We start from the raw sequence: 19,924 nt of genomic DNA on the forward strand, positions 1-19,924 counted from the left end.
CCTTGGATGGAGGAGCCTGGTAAGCTGCGGTCCATGGGGTCGCTAAGAGTCAGACATGACTGAGCAACTTCACTTTCGCTTTTCACTTTCATGCATTGGAGAAGGAAATGGCAACCCACTCCAGTATTCTTGCCTGGAGAATCCCAGGAACAGGGGAGCCTAGTGGGCTGCCGTCTATGGGGTCGCACAGAGTCAGACACAACTGAAGCGACTTAGCAGCAGCAGCAGCAGCAGCAGCATTAGAACCTCCTGAAAAACACCCAGGTAGGACCTTCAGCCTGGGTTACTTGATGAAACCTCAGCATCTCATTTAGCTGAAGGTTTTCCAGAAGGAACACCCAACTTACACGACTTATTCTTTTTATGTTAATGTATTAGAAATGTTAGTGTTCCAGGCACATGAGTTCCATGTAGATTCTCCTGGTAAAATGTAGTTATTGGAAACACATAGAGAAGGAATGAGTAGAATGAAGTAACATATCAGTGAAAGATACTGTTCTTTAGAAAATTTAAATTTATATCTGAAATTCTTCCTGAAAGGATTTAGATCAATTTAAATAATCATATGACAAAACAAAATAAATGTCTGGCTATATTCAGTGCTTTCATTTTTAAATTATTTATTTCTGTTTATAACAATGCATGAATAAATTATTTAAATCCTATGTATATCTACTAATCACCAAAGCATCTAGGAGTCATGAATAATCTGTAAAATACTACGAAATAAGTTTCCTTATCATTATTTCCTTTTCCTCCCAAATATTTCATGATTCTTTTTTTAATGTGTGAAGAAGGCCACCTCAATCCATGATGTAAATACAAATTATTCCTTAAAGGAACTTAGGGAATTCCCTGGCAGTCTAGTGGTACAGCACTTTCACTGCCAAGGGCCCAGTTTGATCCCTGCTTGGGTAACTAAGATCCAGTCCACAAGCCTTGTAGCACAGCCAAAAATAAGTTATACACTCATCCTGAAACAAAAGGATTGTTGGGTAGTCTGGTTTGGTATACCATACATATTTATGTATGTATAACTATGAGGCATCTTGAGCTGTCTGTAACACTCCTTGAATTAGGAATAAAGACCATGGGCAGGAGGTCATTATTTAGTAGTCTACTCAAAAGTCTGAAAGAATAAAGCTAAGCATGGAAGTTACATAAATGTTCAAGCATATTCCTTGAGTTGTTGAAATAGGATGCAGAATTTCAAAACAAAGAATCTTAATTGTCTGGCAAACTTTTATCTTTTTTCTGTTTACTAAAATGTGTAGGGTTCCAAGAATCTGATAAGTCATGAAAGCAGTGCAGCAGATTAAGTTACCTATAAACACTGTGATTTTAGTGGTTTCTTCTGCCTTTGTATAACTGTTACATTTACTTGATGAGCAACTCTTTAGCTATTTGGTAGTGATTTCCTTTTATTATAACCCAAAATTTAACATGAGAATCTGTTTTCCCAGAGCTTGCACTCTGAAATGCTAGTTCTTCTGCTTATTAACTGTATGACCTAGGCTTTCTACCTCAGTGTCTTCATCTGTGAAATGGAAATAATCATGTTACCATTACCAGCCTTATAGAATTGCTGTGAAGGATAAATGAGGCCATAAATATAAAACGCTTAAACAGTCCTCCACACGAAGCCCTCAGTGGTAGCTGCTACTACTGTTGCTTAATTACGAAAAGAGATGTAAGGAGAAAGAACTTAAAATGATTGTCAAAATGGACATATATAAATCTAGTTTTAAAGACTCTATTGTTGCTCTTTGGTGACCAGTGTTTTCTGCCTGCCTTTGTCCTAGGGTTATACAATTCCATTAGATAAACGTCTGGCTGCCGATGGAAGAGGACTGCAAACAGTTCACATCAATGAAAATTTTGCAAAACTGGCCGAAGCCCTCTACATTGCTGATCGAAAGGTTGGTCTGTTGTAATTAAGTTGTTTGATGCTCTTGATAATTTGTAAACCTGTTCAAAATTACCTAAGATACTGTTATTTGGGTTATATTGCTGAGTACCCAGAGAGGCTCTCACCTGTGGTATGTGTTCCAGAGATGACATGTGCTGGTGGCAGTTCTGACCCAGTCTTGGCCTTTGTAGACTCATATACATACCCCACCACTGGTGATTCATCTTTCCCACAACATTCTAGAATAACGGTGCTTCACTAGACTGATCCCAATTTTGGGAAGGTTGGCACCTACTCTTCCTGGGTTTCATAATTTTTCCCTATTTCTCTTTGTCTTCCAAAAGATCAGTGGCATGGAAGGGAAAATAAACATACCGATGTATTGAATGCTACAGAAAATGGCATTCATAGTATTGGCTGTCTGTTAATATTATGGTATTAATATGTGTCTTTTAAGTTTACATGCATCAGGGTATGGGCATAGAATATACAAGAGTATATCTTCTGTGTCACAGTGAGCACCCTTATGTAAATTATTTCTTGCTCATCTATACTAAGGCTATATCTTGAGTTGATCTGATTGATTTTGAAAACATTACCACTTCCTATTATTGATATTGAAAATTGCTTTATTGCTTAATTTTATTTTTTAGATTGTTTCTAAAATGAAACAGTGAAAAAGCATTAGTGAAACACTGACTTACAAGATTGATTGGAGTCAGAGTGAAAAAGCTGTTTGCAATGTCGTCTAGGCGAGTTATCTTTTGTAGACAAGAATCTGTGTTTTAATTAGCAGTAACAAATGTGAATTCTTCTAACTGTTCTTTCAAGCCAGAGTTTAGTCAGGAAATTAAGTGACAGCTATAATTCTTTATCCCTGATAGTATCTTATTTAACATCTAACTTCACTTACAGGCTCGTGAAGCGGTGGAAATGCGTGCTCAAGTAGAGAGAAAGATGGCTCAAAAAGAAAAGGAAAAACATGAAGAGAAACTTAGAGAAATGGCCCAGAAAGCCAGAGAGAGAAGAGCTGGGATCAAAACCCATGTGGAAAAAGGTATAACATACTCGTTGTTTAGTTGCTAAGTCATGTCCAACTCTGTGATCCCATGCACAGTAGCCCACCCAGCTCCTCTGTCCATGGTATTTCCCAGGCAAGAATACTGGAGTGGGTTGCCATTTCCTACAGGGATCTTCCCACCCCAGGGATCAAACCTGAGTCTCCTGCATTGGCAGGCGATTCTTTACCATCTGGGAAGTCACCGGGGAAGCCCTAACATACTTGTTACTAAATTGAATTTACTTTGTGAATAATACTTATCTCAATTTAGAAAATCTCAGCTGCTTTTTTACTGCATGCAGAAGTAGTACATACATGTAAAAAAATGTAGATATTTCAGAAATAATGTAGAAATGAAACAGTAATTTCTGCTTCATTAAGTGGAAGTAACAGAAAAGAATGTGTATTTAAATGTGGGCCTTTAATATGGGACTACACCAGAAATTTTTAAAATTCTGAGCCAAATACTTTTTAAAATCACTTATTATTCAAATGATAGGCTTAATTTTCTCTTACTTTTCTGGAAACTTAGAGAAAAGAGCTTTCAAACTGAACAATTCAGCTCCCCCAATGGTAAACTTAATCCACAGTTTTTCTTTTAGGCCTTTAATCATTTTCTCTCTTGCTTTATTTAGTGATCTACATAAATACTGTGGTATATGTGCTATATTAATTCCGTTAGAGTGAGAAGACTAATTCTAGTTCAAGAAAATTATGAGGGTGGTTTCAGTAATAATTCCTCATCTAGTATACTTACTCATTCAGTTCATGTTGAGCACCTACTAGGGGCAAGGATTTAATCTAGACACAGAGTTTTCTGCTAGTCGGGTAGGGGATATAGGAGTGAACATTTTAGGGAGTGTAGACAGACAAAAAATGTTAATCATACAGTGTATTAAGAAGATAACAGTCACTATGAGGGCAAAAAAGAGGAAGAGTATGTAAAAGTGCCAGAAGGAGGGAGTGGTCAGAATAGACCTCACTTCCGAGATGGTAACTTTAACAGAAAAAACACTTGAAGAAAGTAAGGAAGTGAGCCTAAGGGAAGAGCATCCCAGATAGAAGGAGCAGCCAGTGCAGACACCCTGAGTTGGGAGTGTATCTGCTATGTTCAAGGAAAAGCAGGAGGCCAGAATGGCTGGATTAGACCTAGAAAGCTAAGTAGAAATGAGGTGTCAGAGTAGTTAGGGCAAAGTGGCCAGATCTTGTGTGCCTTTTATAGCTTTTACTTCAAGTAACAAGGGAAGTAATCTGAAGAGTCTGGAGCAGGATGACATGGTCTTGCATATGTTAGAAAGCAATGGAATGGTTATCTGCAGGAGCAGGAACACCGTTGGAAAGCTATTGCAATAATCCAGATAAGAGATAATAGCAGGAGGTAGATAGTGAAAATATGTCAGGTACTGGGTGTGATTTGAAAGTAGAGCTGACAAAATTTGCTTATGGATTCGGCAGAAGGAAAGAAAAGGAGTCAAAGATGACTCCGGAACTTTTGACCTAAACAATTGACAAGGATTGAATTGCTATCTACTAATATTGGTAAGACTACACTGCGGAGAGATCTGGGAAGGAAAGATTAGGAATTTAGTTGTGGACATGTTATGTTTAAAATGGAGGTGTCAAGCAGGCAGTTGGTTATAGGAGTCTAGAGTTGAAGGGAAGTAATGAAGGTTCTGGCTAGTAACCCACTTCCTTGCATATATATATAAATGTCTTAATGGGGCATGATATAAAAAACCTACTTGTTGTAACCTAGCCACTGATGATAACTCAGAGTAAAACCTCTCTGTATCTAAGTTCTCTAAATTGATTTAAAAAAACAGGATGGTTCTTGAGAAGGTAGTTAAAATTTTTAAAAATCCTCTTGCCAAATATTAATAAGAACTTACATTTATTAAGCGCTTATTAAGGCAGGTACCTCTCTGAGCACTATATTACTTTATATAATCTCTACAGCAACCCTATGCAGTGGTTCTGTTATTGTCACTGTTTTACAGAGGAGGCGACAAAGGCTGAGTGGGGTCAAGTAATGGGTATAATTTCATGTTGTTGATCTGTCGTAGAAACAGGATTTGAACCCAGACAGTCTGACTCCAAAGCTCAAGCTCTATACTATATTCCTTCTATAGCTACACTATATCCCTTCAGCATGGAGAGGGTAGAGAAAATGAAGATAGATATAGACACAGTAGATGAGATTAGGTGCAACCAGCCCCACCGTATCATGATTAAAAGGTTCTTTATTTGAAGTCAGTCTTTGAAAATATAAGGATGAACTTGGCAAATTCTTCTTTCTGGCATTTTATTATGAAAATTTTAAAACATGTAGAAATATTCTCTTGTTCAAAATATTAATAGTGATGAATACAGTGATAAAGTCATTTTCACCTGTGTCCACACAGAGGACGGGGAGGCACGTGAGAGGGATGAAATCCGGCATGACCGACGAAAAGAGAGACAGCATGACCGGAACCTCTCCAGGGCAGCTCCAGACAAGAGGTAGGTACTGTGAGGTCAGTGTGAATTGTGAAGAGTGACCATTGTGAACCTTCTAGAGAGGAGTGTTAGTCCACTGAAACCAGTTTTGCTTCTCTCCTTCCTCTTCAGGTTGATAGCTTCATAAATCAGCACCTATTTTCTTGCCCTAAACTGCTTAGTCTGCCTTAGCAGAACTGACTGTGCCTGAAAGTGAGCTTTTCTTCCACCTTGTTTGCCAGCTAGGGTTGAGAAGGATGGGATACACAAAAAGGGAATTCAGATCATATTAATGAAGAAGAAAGTAATGGATATACCTGTTCTGGTCTGTTCTTTTCCTGCTTCATATGGTGAGACAGATTGATTTATCATGTGCCTGCTCCTCTAGACAGGAAATAAGCTGCTGGACCTTTATTGAGGTCTTTTCACATGCAGAATACTGTACTGAGTGAGTACAGTGGGGGAGAAGAGCACCTTTTGGAAGAAGTGAAAGTCAGCCTCTTTTCATGAGCAGTTTCACTTAAAATTCAGAAAGATTAGAGCTGTCATATGAAATTGCTTGGGAAAACTGACAGAACACTTGAATAAAGTAGAGACGGATTCATGAAGTCTGTGGTTCACCAAAGGCCGAAGACTGAAATTGATAAAAAGTTGAAGAAATGCTGTAATACAAGAGGGGGAATTCTGAGTGAGTGTTAAATGCAAATATAAAACATTTTCTTTCCAGATGAGCAGTTTTGAATGCTCTCATCCTCCTGTGAGCTGATACTGTGTTTTTTTAGGTCATATCTTAAACAGATTCCTGCTGGTGGTATTCTTTGTTGTTTAATGGCATATTTCATCTCCTTAAATAAGTGCAGTCATGGAAAAGCAGAAAATCTGAATTTAGAGTTTAAATGTACAGTATAGAACAGAAAGGAATGAAATTTGAAAGTACACAGTTAATGATACTTTCAGTCTGAAATTCCTAAGCTGTAAAAATCAAAATGGCTCTGTAGATAAATTGAGCCCTTAGAACCAGTAAAGTGACTGAGAATTGATAAAGTAGAAAAGCTTTAAACTTGTGCTTGGATGAAAATTAGATTGTCTATAGAAATCATTTTAAGACCTGAACCTCTAGTAAAGTAAATGATGACAGTTATCATGGTATCATTGTGATGTAGATTACATACATACCAAAACAGCAGGGGAATTAAGTTCATCTGAATGTCAGACATCATACTGAGTAATCCAGTCATTAGACATATTTTTCTCAAAATTCTAATAGGATAAAATTACTAAATGTTGTTAGGTAAAAATTGATTCTATCTTAGTGAAAGTGATTCATGTGGTATACCTAATTTGCATCCAGTCCCCCAACCCTTTATAATAATAGCAGATACAGACCATAGCAGTTTCATATCTCAGCATGTGTTACAAGAAGATTGCTTGTATTAAGAATGATTCTTTTGAGAAAGTACAGCTTCTTCTACAGGTGCTATTGGAAAAACTGGATGGCTACATGCAAAAGAAGGAAAACCTTATACCATGCACAAAAAAACTCAAAAGCAGTTAAGGGTTTGAATGTAAGACCTTAAACTATAAAATTTCTAGAAGAACACATAGGTAGTAAGCCCTTTGACATTGGTCTTAGCAATGATTTTGTGAATCTGACAAAAGAAACAAAGGAGAAATAAACAAATGGGACTGTATCAGAATAAAAACTTTCACACAATGAAGGAAGCCATCATCAGAACAAAAAGGCAGCCTACTGAGTGGGAGAAGATACTTGCAAATCATATATTCAACATGAGGTCAATATCCAAGCTATAGAAAGAACTACAGCTCAACTAAAAACAACCCAGCTAAATGGGCAGAGGCTCTGAATAGACATTTTTCCAAAGAAGACATGCAGATGGTCAATAAGCACATGAAAAAATAATCAACATCACTAATTATGAGGAAATGCAAATCAAAACCACACACCTGTTAGAATGGCTGTTATCAGAAAGATAAGAAATAGCAAGCATTGGAGAGGATGCAGAGCAAAGGGAACCCGCATGCACTGTTGGTGGGAGCATGAATTGGTGCAGTCAATATAGAAAACACTATGGCGATTCCTCACAATATTAATAAGAGGAAAACTGCCATATGATCCAGCTTTTCCACTTCTGGGTATTTATCTGAAGAATACAAAACACTAATTCAAAAAGTATAAGCATCCCTATGATCACTGCATTAAGGAGTTCATGATCTGAGCCACAGTCCGCTCCTGGTCTTGTTTCTGCTGACTGTATAGAGCTTCTCTATGTTTGGCTGCAAAGAATATAATCAGTCTGATTTCGGTGTTGACCATCTGGTGATGTCTGTGTGTAAAGTCTTCTCTTGTGTTGTTGGAAAAGGGTGTTTGCTATGACCAGTGCGTTCTCTTGGCAAAACTCTATTAGCCTTTGCCCTGCTTCATTCCGTATTCCAAGGCCAAATTTGCCTGTTACTCCAGGTGTTTCTTGACTTCCTACTTTTGCATTCCAGTCCCCTATAACGAAAAGGACACTCTTTTGGGTGTTAGTTCTAAAAGGTCTTGTAGGTCTTCATAGAACCATTCAACTTCAGCTTTTTCAGCATTACTGGTTGGGGCATACTTGGATTACCGTGATATTGAATGGTTTGCCTTGGAAACGAACAGAGATTATCCTGTCGTTTTTGAGATTGCATCCAAGTACTGCATTTCAGACTCTTTTGTTGACCATGATGGCTGCTCCATTTCTTCTAAGGAATTCCTGCCCACAGTAGTAGATACAGTGGTCATCTGAGTTAAATTCACCCATTCCAATCCATTTTAGTTCTTGGATTCCTAGAATGTCGAGTTCAATCTTGCCATCTCCTGTTTGACCACTTCCAATTTGCCTTGATTCATGGACCTAACATTCCAGGTTCCTATACAATATTGCTCTTTACAGCATCCAACCTTGTTTCTATCACCAGTCACATCCACAACTGGGTATTGTTTTTGCTTTGGCTCCATCCCTTCATTCTTTCTGGAGTTATTTCTCCACTGATCTCCAGTAGCATATTGGGCACCTACCGACCCAGGGAGTTCCTCTTTCAGTATCCTAACTTTTTGTCTTTTCATACTGTTCATGGGTTTCTCAAGGCAAGAATATTGGTTTGCCATTCCATTCTCCAGTGGACCATATTCTGTCAGAATTGTGTCAGGTTTCTTAAATTGAAGAAAGTAGGGAAAACCACTAGACCATTCAGGTATGACCTAAATCAAATCCTTTATGATTATACAGTGGAAGTGAGAAATAGATTTAAGGAACTAGATCTGATAGACAGGGTGCCTGATGAACTATGGACGGACGTTCGTGGACATTGTACAGGAAGACAGGGATCAAGACCATTTCCATGGAAAAGAAATGAAAAAAAGCAAAATGGCTGACTGGGGAGGCCTTACAAATAGCTGTGAAAAGAAGAGAAGCGAAAAGCAAAGGAGAAAAGGAAAGATATAAGCATCTGAATGCAGAGTTCCAAAGAATAGCAAGAGATAAGAAAGCCTTCCTCAGTGATCAGTGCAAAGAAATAGCGGAAAACAACAGAATGGGAAAGACTAGAGATCTCTTCAAGAAAATTAGAGATACCAAGGGAACATTTCATGCAAAGATGGACTCGATAAAGGACAGAAATGGTATGGACCTAAGAGAAGCAGAAGATACTAAGAAGAGATGGCAAGGATACACAAAACAACTGTACAAAAAAGATCTTCATGACCAAGATAATCACGATGGTGTGATCACTCACCTAGAGCCAGACATCCTGGAATGTGAAGTCAAGTGGGCCTTAGAAAGCATCACTACGAACAAAGCTGGTGGAGGTGATGGAACTCCAGTTGAGCTCTTTCAAATCCTAAAAGATGATGCTGTGAAAGTGCTGCACTCAATATGGCAGCACATTTGGAAAACTCAGCAGTGGCCACAGGACTGGAAAAGGTCAGTTTTCATTCCAATCCCAAAGAAAGGCAATGCCAAAGAATGCTCAAACTGCTGCACCATTGCACTCATCTCACACGCTAGTAAAGTAATGCTCAAAATTCTCCAAGCCAGGCTTCAGCAATACGTGAACCGTGAACTTCCAGATGTTCAAGCTGGTTTTAGAAAAGGCAGAGGAACCAGAGATCAAATTGCCAACATCGCTGGATCATCAAAAAAGGCAAGAGAGTTCCAGAAAAACATCTCTTTCTGCTTGACTGACTATGCCAAAGCCTTTGTGTGGATCACAATAAACTGTGGAAAATTCTGAAAGAGATGGAAATACCAGACCACCTGACCTGCCTCCTGAGAAATCTGTATGCAGGTCAGGAAGCAACAGTTAGAACTGGACATGGAACAACAGACTGGTTCCAAATAGGAAAAGAAGTACGTCAAGGCTGTATATTGTCACCCTGCTTATTTAACTTCTATGCAGAGTACATCATGAGAAACGCTGGCCTGGAGGAAGCACAGGCTGGAATCAAGATTGCCAGGAGAAATATCAGTAACCTCAGATATGCAGATGACACCACCCTAATGGCAGAAAGTGAAGAGGAACTAAAAAGCCTCTTGATGAAAGTGAAAGAGGAGAGTAAAAAAGTTGACTTAAAGCTCAATATTCAGAAAACTTAAGATCATGGCATCTGGTCCCATCACTTCGTGGGAAATAGATGGGGAAACAGTGTCAGACTTTATTTTTGGGGGCTCCAAAATCACTGCAGATGGTGACTGCAGCCATGAAATTAAAAGACGCTTACTCCTTGGAAGGAAGTTATGACCAACCTAGATAGCATATTGAAAAGCAGAGACATTGCTTTGCCAACAAAGGTCCGTCTAGTCAAGGCTATGGTTTTTCCTGTGGTCATGTGTGGATGTGAGAGTTGGACTCTGAAGAAAGCTGAGCACCGAAGAATTGATGGTTTTGAACTGTGGTGTTGGAGAAGACTCTTGAGAGTCCCTTGGACTGCAAGGAGATCCAACCAGTCCATTCTGAAGGAGATCAACCCTGGGATTCTTTGGAAGGAATGATGCTAAAGCTGAAACTCCAGTACTTTGGCCACCTCATGCGAAGAGTTGACTCATTGGAAAAGACTCTGATGCTGGGAGGGATTGGGGACAGGAAGAGAAGAGGAGGACAGAGAATGAGATGGCTGGATGGCATCACCGACTCGATGGACATGAGTTTGAGTGAACTCCGGGAGTTGGTGACAGGCAAGGAGGCCTGGCATGCCGCAATTCATGGGGTCGCAAAGAGTCAGACACGACTGAGTTACTGAACTGAACTGATGATTACTGCAGCATTATTTACAGTACTCAAGATGTGGAAGCAGGCTAAGTACCCATCAACAGATAAATAGATAAAGAAGGGGTGTGTGTGTGTGTGTGTGTGTGTGTGTGTGTGTGTGTGTGTGTGTGTACACACATTAGAATAGAACTCAGCCATAAAAGTGAAATCTTGCTGTCTGTGATAACCTGGGTGAACCTTGAGGGTATGCTGAGTGTAGTAAGTCAGAGAAAGAGAAACAGGGTGTGATTTCACTCACGTGAAATCTACAAAAAACAAAACAAAAACTCATAGATAGAACAGACTGGTGGTTACCAGAGAAGGGGGTTGAGGAATTAGTGAAATGGGTGAAGGAGGTCAATTGTATGGTGATTGACAATAACTACACTTTGGTGGTGATCACTTTGTGTGGTGTTTAGATGTCAAATTATAATGTTGTAGTCCTGTATTTTCCTCAAGGGAAAAAAGAAATCTCTAGCAGTTCTTTTCTGTATCAGGAATGCCTAATTGTAAAACCCTGTGTCTTCCAATAATCATGTATCTGAAATACTGTAAGAAATGCCATCCTAATTGTGCCTTATCAAGGAATATATATGTTCATAAGATGTGAACTGGACATATTTATTTCCTCTGCTTCTGATAATGGTTATATTGAAGTTGAAATTCGTCTTGTCTGTGAAGAAGTTTCAATTTGTGGCATGGTATTTCAAAACAGGTCAAAACTGCAGAGAAATGAAAATCGAGACATCAGTGAAGTCATTGCTCTTGGCGTGCCCAACCCTCGGACTTCCAATGAAGTTCAGTATGACCAAAGGCTCTTCAACCAATCCAAGGTACACAGAGTCTAGAAATAGCGTATCTTAAGTGTTGATACAAATGACAATCTTCAGGGAAAAGGAAATTAGCATATGAGACATTTGCATCAGCCTAAGGTATGCTGGTGTGATGGGGAAAAGAAAATCAGAAGTTGCATATTGTAACTTAAGAAACAAGTTAGAATAGCTCTTAGAGTTGGCTAGGATTTGAGACACTGTTAGAAAATGAAAGAAATTAGGTAGTAAAACTTGGTTCTGGTATGTGAGTCTTTTATTTCTAGAATAGAGCCAGTGTCCTATAAAAGTGTCTCTTGGGTTATTTTTTGTCGATATTTGCAAAAATAATTTTTTAATGCTATAAAAACACAAACTTGGGATCTTTGAAAAATGAAGCTATAAAACCAAAGTACTCATCAGAAAGTCTGATTTCTAGTATCAGTTGTCATTAACTAGCTAGAACACCTTAGGCCTGAGGAAGTCCCTTTATGTTTTAATTCACCCAACATTGATGATTTACTGTATGTAAGTCAGTGAGATCAAAGGTAGACATGTCTTAACACTCAAGGAACCTGCAAGTCTACTGGAAAAGACAGATACATGTATATAAATAAAGACAAGGCAGACTGTGCTAAGAATACAGAAGTATAAATGTCTTCTGGGGTATAGAGGGGTCCCATCTCCCCCTGCAAGGCTGGGAGTCCCCCTGCAAGGCTGGGAGTCCCCCTGCGGATTGTTCCAGCAAACATGCTGAGAGCATGGTATCCGAGTCACAGCAGGACAGACTCACGGACCCACCAGGGGGGTGACGGTACACACGTCCCCAGCACGACTGTAACCACATCAGGAGAACCCAGGTCCTCGCCCCGACCCTGCACCAGCTGAGTCAGGGCCTGGCTTCCCGCTTCTAGGCCATAACCATGGTTCAACAGAGACCATGACCCCTCACACCCCAGGATACCGTTTCGTGAATAACAAAGTCTGCCTTCGAAATCAAAAAAAAAAAAGAAAAGTTGTGAGGAAAAGTTTTATCAAAAGGCACATTCTTATATTAATGAACCATCACAAAACAAGTTTGTTGACTTGAGATTTTCATTGAGAATATTGTGTTACACTTCAATAGTGTTCTCACACAGTTAAGGGGTTTAACATTATTACTATAAATGGCATCAGATAAAATGCTTTGCAGTTCTTTCATCTTGCCACTGTGTCTGCACAAATGGATTGTCAAGTGCCTGCTTATACTAGTATCCTCCAGTTTTAAAGACCACTTTGCTAAAACAGTCGTTAATGAGTATCATATTTAATGTAAGGACCCAAAGGTGATATGAAGAAAAAAGAATAACTGTGACCATTTTTTTTTTATTGAAGGATAATTGCTTTACAGACTTTTTTCTGTCAGACCTCCACATGAATCAGCCATAGGTATACATATATCCCCTCCTGTGACCATTTTTTAATAACCTTTTTAATTTGTAGTTCAGATTGTTGAACATGTAAGCTGTAAATGAGCAAGGGTTTACTCTTCCTAAGAATGTAATCTGATTCAACTTTTAATAAAAACTTGCACACTTTAATGTCTTTTTCCACAGGGTATGGACAGTGGTTTTGGATGTGGGGAAGATGAAATTTACAATGTTTATGATCAAGCTTGGAGAGGTGGAAAAGATATGGCCCAGAATATTTACAGGCCCAGTAAAAATCTGGACAAGGACATGTATGGAGATGACCTAGAAGCCAGAATAAAGACTAACAGGTACCAGGGCAGACCGCTCAGTTTTAACATCTACACCAGTGAAAATAAAGTGGTTCATAGTTATTTCTCTTTTTCCCTAGATTTGTTCCCGATAAGGAGTTTTCTGGTTCAGATCGTAGACAAAGAGGCCGAGAAGGACCAGTTCAGTTTGAGGAGGATCCTTTCGGTTTGGACAAATTTTTGGAAGAAGCCAAGCAACACGGTGGCTCTAAAAGACCCTCAGATAGCAGCCGTCCCAAGGAACATGAGCATGAAGGCAAAAAGAGAAGGAAGGAGTAGATACTTTGTTCAGAGTGAACGAACTGTTATTGATAACCCTAATGATGCAAGTCATATGGGGAACACTTTGTACATGACCAGGATAAAAACCAAATCTGGGTGTCAGAGCCCAGCACTACTTTTTATTACAGGAGAGGGAGGGGGGTATGGAAAAGTTCTACTTTGAATTATTTAGTTTTTTTAAAAATGGGTTGTGTTTGTGCTTCTCCCACCTTTTGGCATTTATAGAAAATACTGCCCCACACGTGAAATTAAGGCCACTTTCAAGAGACATTAGTACTTTGGGGTTAATATTTTGTCTAAAAATGACTGCTTATGAATAAAGTGACCCCAGTCACAGCAAGTAGAAAGAAGGATGTTCACATATTGGAACTGTCCTGCCAAATGATGTTTGCCCCTGTTGTGCTGTTGATTTGGAGTGGGGAAAGTAAGCTCTTGCTTGGTGCAGCTATTTGTTTCAAATAAAAACATTTAGACAAAACTTCCTCTCTTTTATTTACTTTATTCAACAGGCAGTGAGGGTCTCAAAAATCTTTCTCTTCATCAGATGTTTGGTCTCCTTGCAAAGCTTTGGGTTTTTGAGGTTGAACATGGAGCTGGGGGGGAAAAAATTGAGCACTGTAAGGAAAGTCAATGTCTGCAAAAACATTAAAACTGAAAACTGCTGTTCTATGAGGGATCAGCACCAGTGAGCCAAAGGATGTTATTTGTTCCTTGTACTTAAGGCTCCCTGAACTCCCATTAAAATTTGTAAATCAGTCTGGCCCAAGGTCACATCAGTTCAGTTCAGTTAAGCTCAGTTGTGTCCGACTCTGCAACCCCATGAACTGCAGCATGCCAGGGTTCCCTGTCCATCACCAACTCCCAGAGCTTGCTCAAACTCATGTCCATCCAGTCGGTGATGCCATCCAGCCATCTCATCCTCTGTCATCCCCCTCTCCTCCTGCCTTCAATCTTTCCCAGCACCAGGGTCTTTTCTAATGACTCAGTTCTTCGCATCAGGTGACCAAAGTATTGGAGCTTCAGCTTCAGCATCAGTCCTTCCAATGAATATTCAGGACTGATTTCCTTTAGGATGGACTGGTTGGATCTCCTTGCAGTCCAAGGGACTCTCAAAAGAGTCTTCTCAAGGTCACATAGTAAGTGGGAAAGTCAGTATTTCAACCAAGGTCTCCCTGGTGTTTCCACTGTTCCATGTATCTTGCTAACCATTAAAGTGTCTTCTTGTACTTAAGTCTCCAGACCTTTTAGAACTGGGAACTCTCCCACCATCACCATTCTTTAACAAACATTAAGTTACAAATCGTCCAAAATCCCTTTCATTTCACACTTCTGACCTATTTAACTGGTATACAGAAAACTCACATGATACAGTACAGAAAAATATTTACCTTTACTCCATCAATAATATGATTCTCCTGTTGTAGTGCATTGTGAAGTTCTTCTTCTGAAGAAAAGTGAATCCAACCCATACCTTTGTGAAAGCCAGTCTCTTTGTCCTTAAAAATTCAAAATTTAGGAAGAAATTAATAATCATGAACTTGAGAAAGGTTCCAGGTGTTCCAAATCAAACCACCAACTTTTTCATTTGCCGAAATGGAATACAAGACATTTTAATTAAAAAGTATCAAAAACCCTGCTTTAATACAAATACTCTTATTTGCCCAAAGCTTAATCTGTTAATCTTAACACACTCTCTAAAACATGAGCAAAGTGCTTTCTGTGTTATTTGAGATAAAAACCACACTAGCAGCAATAGTCAAGGGAAATTTTGATAAAGAAGAACTCTTCCTGCTTCTAACTCACTTCTAGAAACTAGGAAATTAAACCTTCAAACCTAAGTGCATTTATGGTAATTTCTGAAACTAATCACCCTCATCACAACTATCATCATTATCATTACATGCTCCTGAGGAAAAAGGAAAAATTACCTTTACTTACCTAGTTTACACTTCTGGGTTAAGAGTGATTATCATGCAACCTATACATCAGATTCTGGCTTCCCTATATTTTCCTGTTATATTACACATTAATTTTCCTACGAATCAAAGACTTCTGTTGTTTAAAATCTGCTAACTCCAGGTCCTAAGTTGTTATTCTTTATATTTTTAAGAGGTAAAAGGCAACCAAGAAAAATGTTACTTTTTGGAGAAACATTTTTTAATATTCCTCAAAAAATGCCAATTTCATACACTTTGTAAAACTATTTTTTCAAGCTTACTGATTTTCATGTCTGTAATACACATACCTCATTCTTTTAATCAGCTACAAAAATGCCATTGTATCAGTGAATTAATATCTATTCAACCAACCCCACTGATGAACACTTACCTTCTTTCCAATTATATTACTAAACAATGCTGTTTTGAACATCCCTCACCTCACATTTCTATAAAATCAATCTTTAGAAATGGAACCTTTAGCTCAAAGCAAATCCTCCTCTTTCCTTTTTGCTACTTTTCATTTTGGCTGCACTGGGTCTTTGTGGTAGCACATACGCTTTCTCTAGAGTCAAAGGCAAATCTTAAACGTTGACAGATTTTGCCAAATTACCCTTCAGTGACAGTATCAGTTAAACTCAACAATTTAGTACCAGTTTCCCTATACCTTCACTATAGCTGGATATACATAATCTGTTAGATTTTTGTAAGGCAAGTAACGTTAAGCCAATAGTTAACAATTTAAGTTACTTGATACTTTACCACAGCCTTTTCAGTGCCATGAGGAAAAAAGCAATTTTAGTGAAGCATGTGTAAACTGTAAGTGTACTCGTCACACACCCTAAAACACAGTAATTTAAGAAAGTCCACAGAAAAATACAGCTCAGGATAAAGAACAAATTTATACAGTGACTTTTTTTTAAAGATTTTTTTTCTTTTAAGTAAAGGGCTCTATTACTTTATTTACTTAATTATTTTTGTAGGATGTTAGTTCTCCAACCAGAGATTGAACCCACACCCTTGGCAGCTGTTAGTCCTAACCACTAGACCGCCAGGGAATTCCCATAGCTTGATTTTTAAACCCTCAGGAGAAAGCAAATAAAATGTAACAAACGGAAACACACCAAAAGCATTCAACCTGGGCTTCCCTAGTGGCTCAATGGTAAAGACTCCACCTGCCAGTGTTAGCAGGAAGACGCGGGTTCGATCCTTGGTCTGGGAAGATCCCACATGCCCTGGGACAAGAGCCTGTGCACAACTACGGAGCCTGTGCTCTGAAGCCCAGGAGCCGCAACTGAGCCCATCTACCACAACTACTGAAGCCCGCGTGCCGTAGAATCTGTGCTCCGAATGAGAAGCCACTGCAATGAGGAGAAGCCCGTGCAGCAACAAAAACCCAGCACCTCCAAAAAAAGCACTCAACTCCGTGAGGATAAAGGTGAAAATTTTCTCCACCAGTTAAGTTTTATGATAAATTATCCTCTACTCTCTCACAGTCCTTATTATAATACGTAATAGACAAAATCCCAAAATGGCCCCTAGACCTCCATGTGTTCCACCATGTTACCCTCTGTATAGTCCTCTCCCCCTGAATGTGGGCAGGACCTATGACATGCTTCTAACCAAAAGAATACAGCAAAAGTGACAGGATGTTGCTCCCTTGAACAAGAAGATGGGATGTCCCTCTGAAGACTAAATTATAAAACTGTCTTAGCAGACTAGAGAAACTCCCTTGCTGACTTTGAAGGAAGCTGCCATGTTGAGAGAGGGCCTCCATGAGAGGGATGTAACAAGGTAACAAGCTGGGTAATAAGCAACTGCAGGTAGTTCCAAGGACCTGAGACCAGCCTCCAGCTGAAAGCCAGCAAGAAAGCAGATACCCCAGCCCTACAGTTGAAAGACGAATTCTACCAAAACCTGAGGGAGCTGGGAAATCAACCTACCCCGGCTGAGCCTCTCCAGCTGACAGACACCTGGATTCTGCCGCTCCGGCGGACAGACACCTGAACTGTGTCTTACATGAATCCCTGAACAGAGGATCTAGCAAAGCTATGCCTGGACTCCTGATCTCTGTAATCTGTGAGATCATGTGTATGTGTTGTTTTGAGCTATTACATTTGTGATAATTTTATGCATCAATTAAAAAAAAACTAACATAAATGCCTCAAATACCTAGGATAAGGCTTGTGTTTTTTTTAATCAGTATCACCCATAATTTAATCAACAAAGACTGAACAGCTTCACTCCATTACCAATTCATGTAAACTGATATGCTTTGACAAAGAATAATCAAAAATTAGAGGAAAACATTATTGCTTTTTTAAAAAAAGGTAATACTCACAAAAGGAACAGTGCATTTTCGTACATGGCCAAATTGTGCAAAGTGTTCTCTCAGCTCACCTATTAAGAAAACATATTGAGTAGTTTGTTTGGTTTTTTTAGTTGTTATTGTTTTATCCTCCATCCTAGATTAAGATAGAAACCAAGAGGGGTCCTAGAGCCCCCAAACTCCTTGTGAACAAGCGCTAGTTTGTATTTCCTTGCAGCTTTAAGATCCAGGAAACCGTTATGGTATTGATTATAAAGCTGCAATGTACTACATTTGGGGAGGTGTTGGGGTGGGGGAGACATGGACAGATAAATTGCTGAGTTGACTTAGTCTTCATCCCCAGCAAGTACTGAGTCTTCACCATACCAGGTACTATGCTAAATGCATGGATTAAAATCCTCGTGAGATGATCACCCAGGAAACAGTTAAACAATCACAATACTGTGTGTTGTTAGCTATATTAGAGATTTCCAAATAAAGTCTCAATCTCAAGAACATGTGCACAAATGACCATGGATTTTTACATTTTGGTGAACAAATGCAAAAACCTTAACTCAAAACTACAGTTGACAAAAAGCAGTGTTGGTAACAGAAGTCAGTACTGATCACCCCCCAACTCTCTATGTCCAGCCTAAGCCTATCCCATGAACTTCAATTTTTGTAATCATGAAAACAATTATCGTTTATTGAGTACTTACTCTGTATTGAGCACTTGGTACAAGGTCTAAGCACTTGTATTTACATATAAATTCATTTAATACAATTAACAACCCTAGGAGAAAGGTATTATCGACTCCATTTTATGGCTGACGAAACTGAGGCACAGTGATGAGCCCTCTCCCCTAATTACCTTCCCTTAGGTACACACCTTAGGTTTTGAACTGTGGTGTTGGAAAAGACTCTTGAGAGTCCCTTGGACTGCAAGGAGATCCAACCAGTCCATCCTAAAGGAAATCAGTCCTGAATATTCACTGGAAGGACTGATGCTGAAGCTGAAACTCCAATACTTTGGCCACCTGCTGCGAAGAGCTGACTCATCTGAAAAGACCCTGATGCTGGGAAAGACTGAAGGCGGGAAGAGAAAGGGACGACAGAGGACGAAGTGGTTGGATGGCATCACTGACTCAATAGACATGAGTTTGAGTAGACTCCGGGAATTAGTGATGGACAGGAAATTAGTGATGGACTGGGAGGCCTGGTGTGCTGCAGTCCATGGGGTCCCAAAGAGTCAGACACGACTGACCCACTAAACTGAACTGAACTAGGTTACACAACTACCTAAAGGCCAAGTTGGAATTGTAACCCAAGGAGAACAGCTTCGGGTGCATTTCTTAATCTATACACAACGTCCCCTGTCCAGCTAACAAGAGAACTCACAAGTTTCTCAAACTAAACACATTTAAACTTTACCACTCATCTTCTTTCCATATGCTTCTCCTATATTCTAATCACCAACATTAAAAACCTGGAGGTCATTCCTCCCTTTCCCCCATTCCGTACTCTTCCCCATTAAAGTCATCACGAAAATCTATCGATTATTCTTTGGTTAACGTAAGTGAACCTGACCCCTCCTTCTATCACTACCCTGAAGTCTTCACCTTTGAACTAAACTGCTGAAACTACCTCGTGTCACTTTGAATCCGTCCCCACGCTGCAATCAAAACAACCCCTTCTAAATCGTAAATCTTACAAGTTTCCAAGTAATTAAAGCTTTATACTCCTAAAGGCTGGAGACCGTGAATGGGTGCCCCAAAAGCTCAAGGGGCATCCCTTAAACGGCTAATTACTGACAAATTTCTTTCTACTCACTGGCTTGCTCAGGAACACACTCAGCCTCCTTAATCCAGCCACCACGCGGATTTAAGTGTTTCGCAGCAAGCAAGGCTTTTCAGGATTGCTCGGACCTAAAGATTCTGCCCCTACTACATTTCCAACTCACTTGAGGCCGCCGTCCAGGGAATTTTTCTGACAAACGCAACCGGCCGGCCGATATTTGTACGCAGCACCACAGCGCCCCTCGCTGCTGAAGCCGCCATCTTTAGTCTGCGGAACCTCTAGAGACCTGAGGTCGC

The 19,924-nt window shown here is 39.6% G+C and overlaps 2 protein-coding genes across 2 annotated transcripts in view; one reads left to right on the forward strand and one right to left on the reverse strand.

Moving 5' to 3' along the window:
- Positions 1–14,064, forward strand: part of SNW1 (SNW domain containing 1) — a 34,733-nt gene extending 20,669 nt beyond the window's left edge. Inside the window, exons 9-14 of the mRNA XM_005686167.2 lie at positions 1,803–1,919; positions 2,825–2,966; positions 5,372–5,468; positions 11,452–11,569; positions 13,141–13,304; positions 13,385–14,064. Of these exons, the coding sequence (XP_005686224.1) occupies positions 1,803–1,919; positions 2,825–2,966; positions 5,372–5,468; positions 11,452–11,569; positions 13,141–13,304; positions 13,385–13,583 (837 nt within the window). The 3' untranslated portion in view covers positions 13,584–14,064. The remainder of the gene's footprint in view (positions 1–1,802; positions 1,920–2,824; positions 2,967–5,371; positions 5,469–11,451; positions 11,570–13,140; positions 13,305–13,384) is intronic.
- SLIRP (SRA stem-loop interacting RNA binding protein) lies at positions 14,066–19,919 on the reverse strand. The gene is made up of 4 exons (XM_005686168.3): positions 19,792–19,919; positions 17,865–17,923; positions 14,975–15,082; positions 14,066–14,179 (listed from the first exon to the last, which is right to left on the reverse strand). Exons 1-4 carry the CDS (start codon positions 19,886–19,888, stop codon positions 14,108–14,110), a joined length of 336 nt encoding a protein of 111 aa, XP_005686225.2. The 5' UTR covers positions 19,889–19,919; the 3' UTR covers positions 14,066–14,107.

Source organism: Capra hircus, chromosome 10 (genome assembly GCF_001704415.2).
Source record: "Capra hircus breed San Clemente chromosome 10, ASM170441v1, whole genome shotgun sequence".
Taxonomy (NCBI): Eukaryota; Metazoa; Chordata; class Mammalia; order Artiodactyla; family Bovidae; genus Capra; species Capra hircus.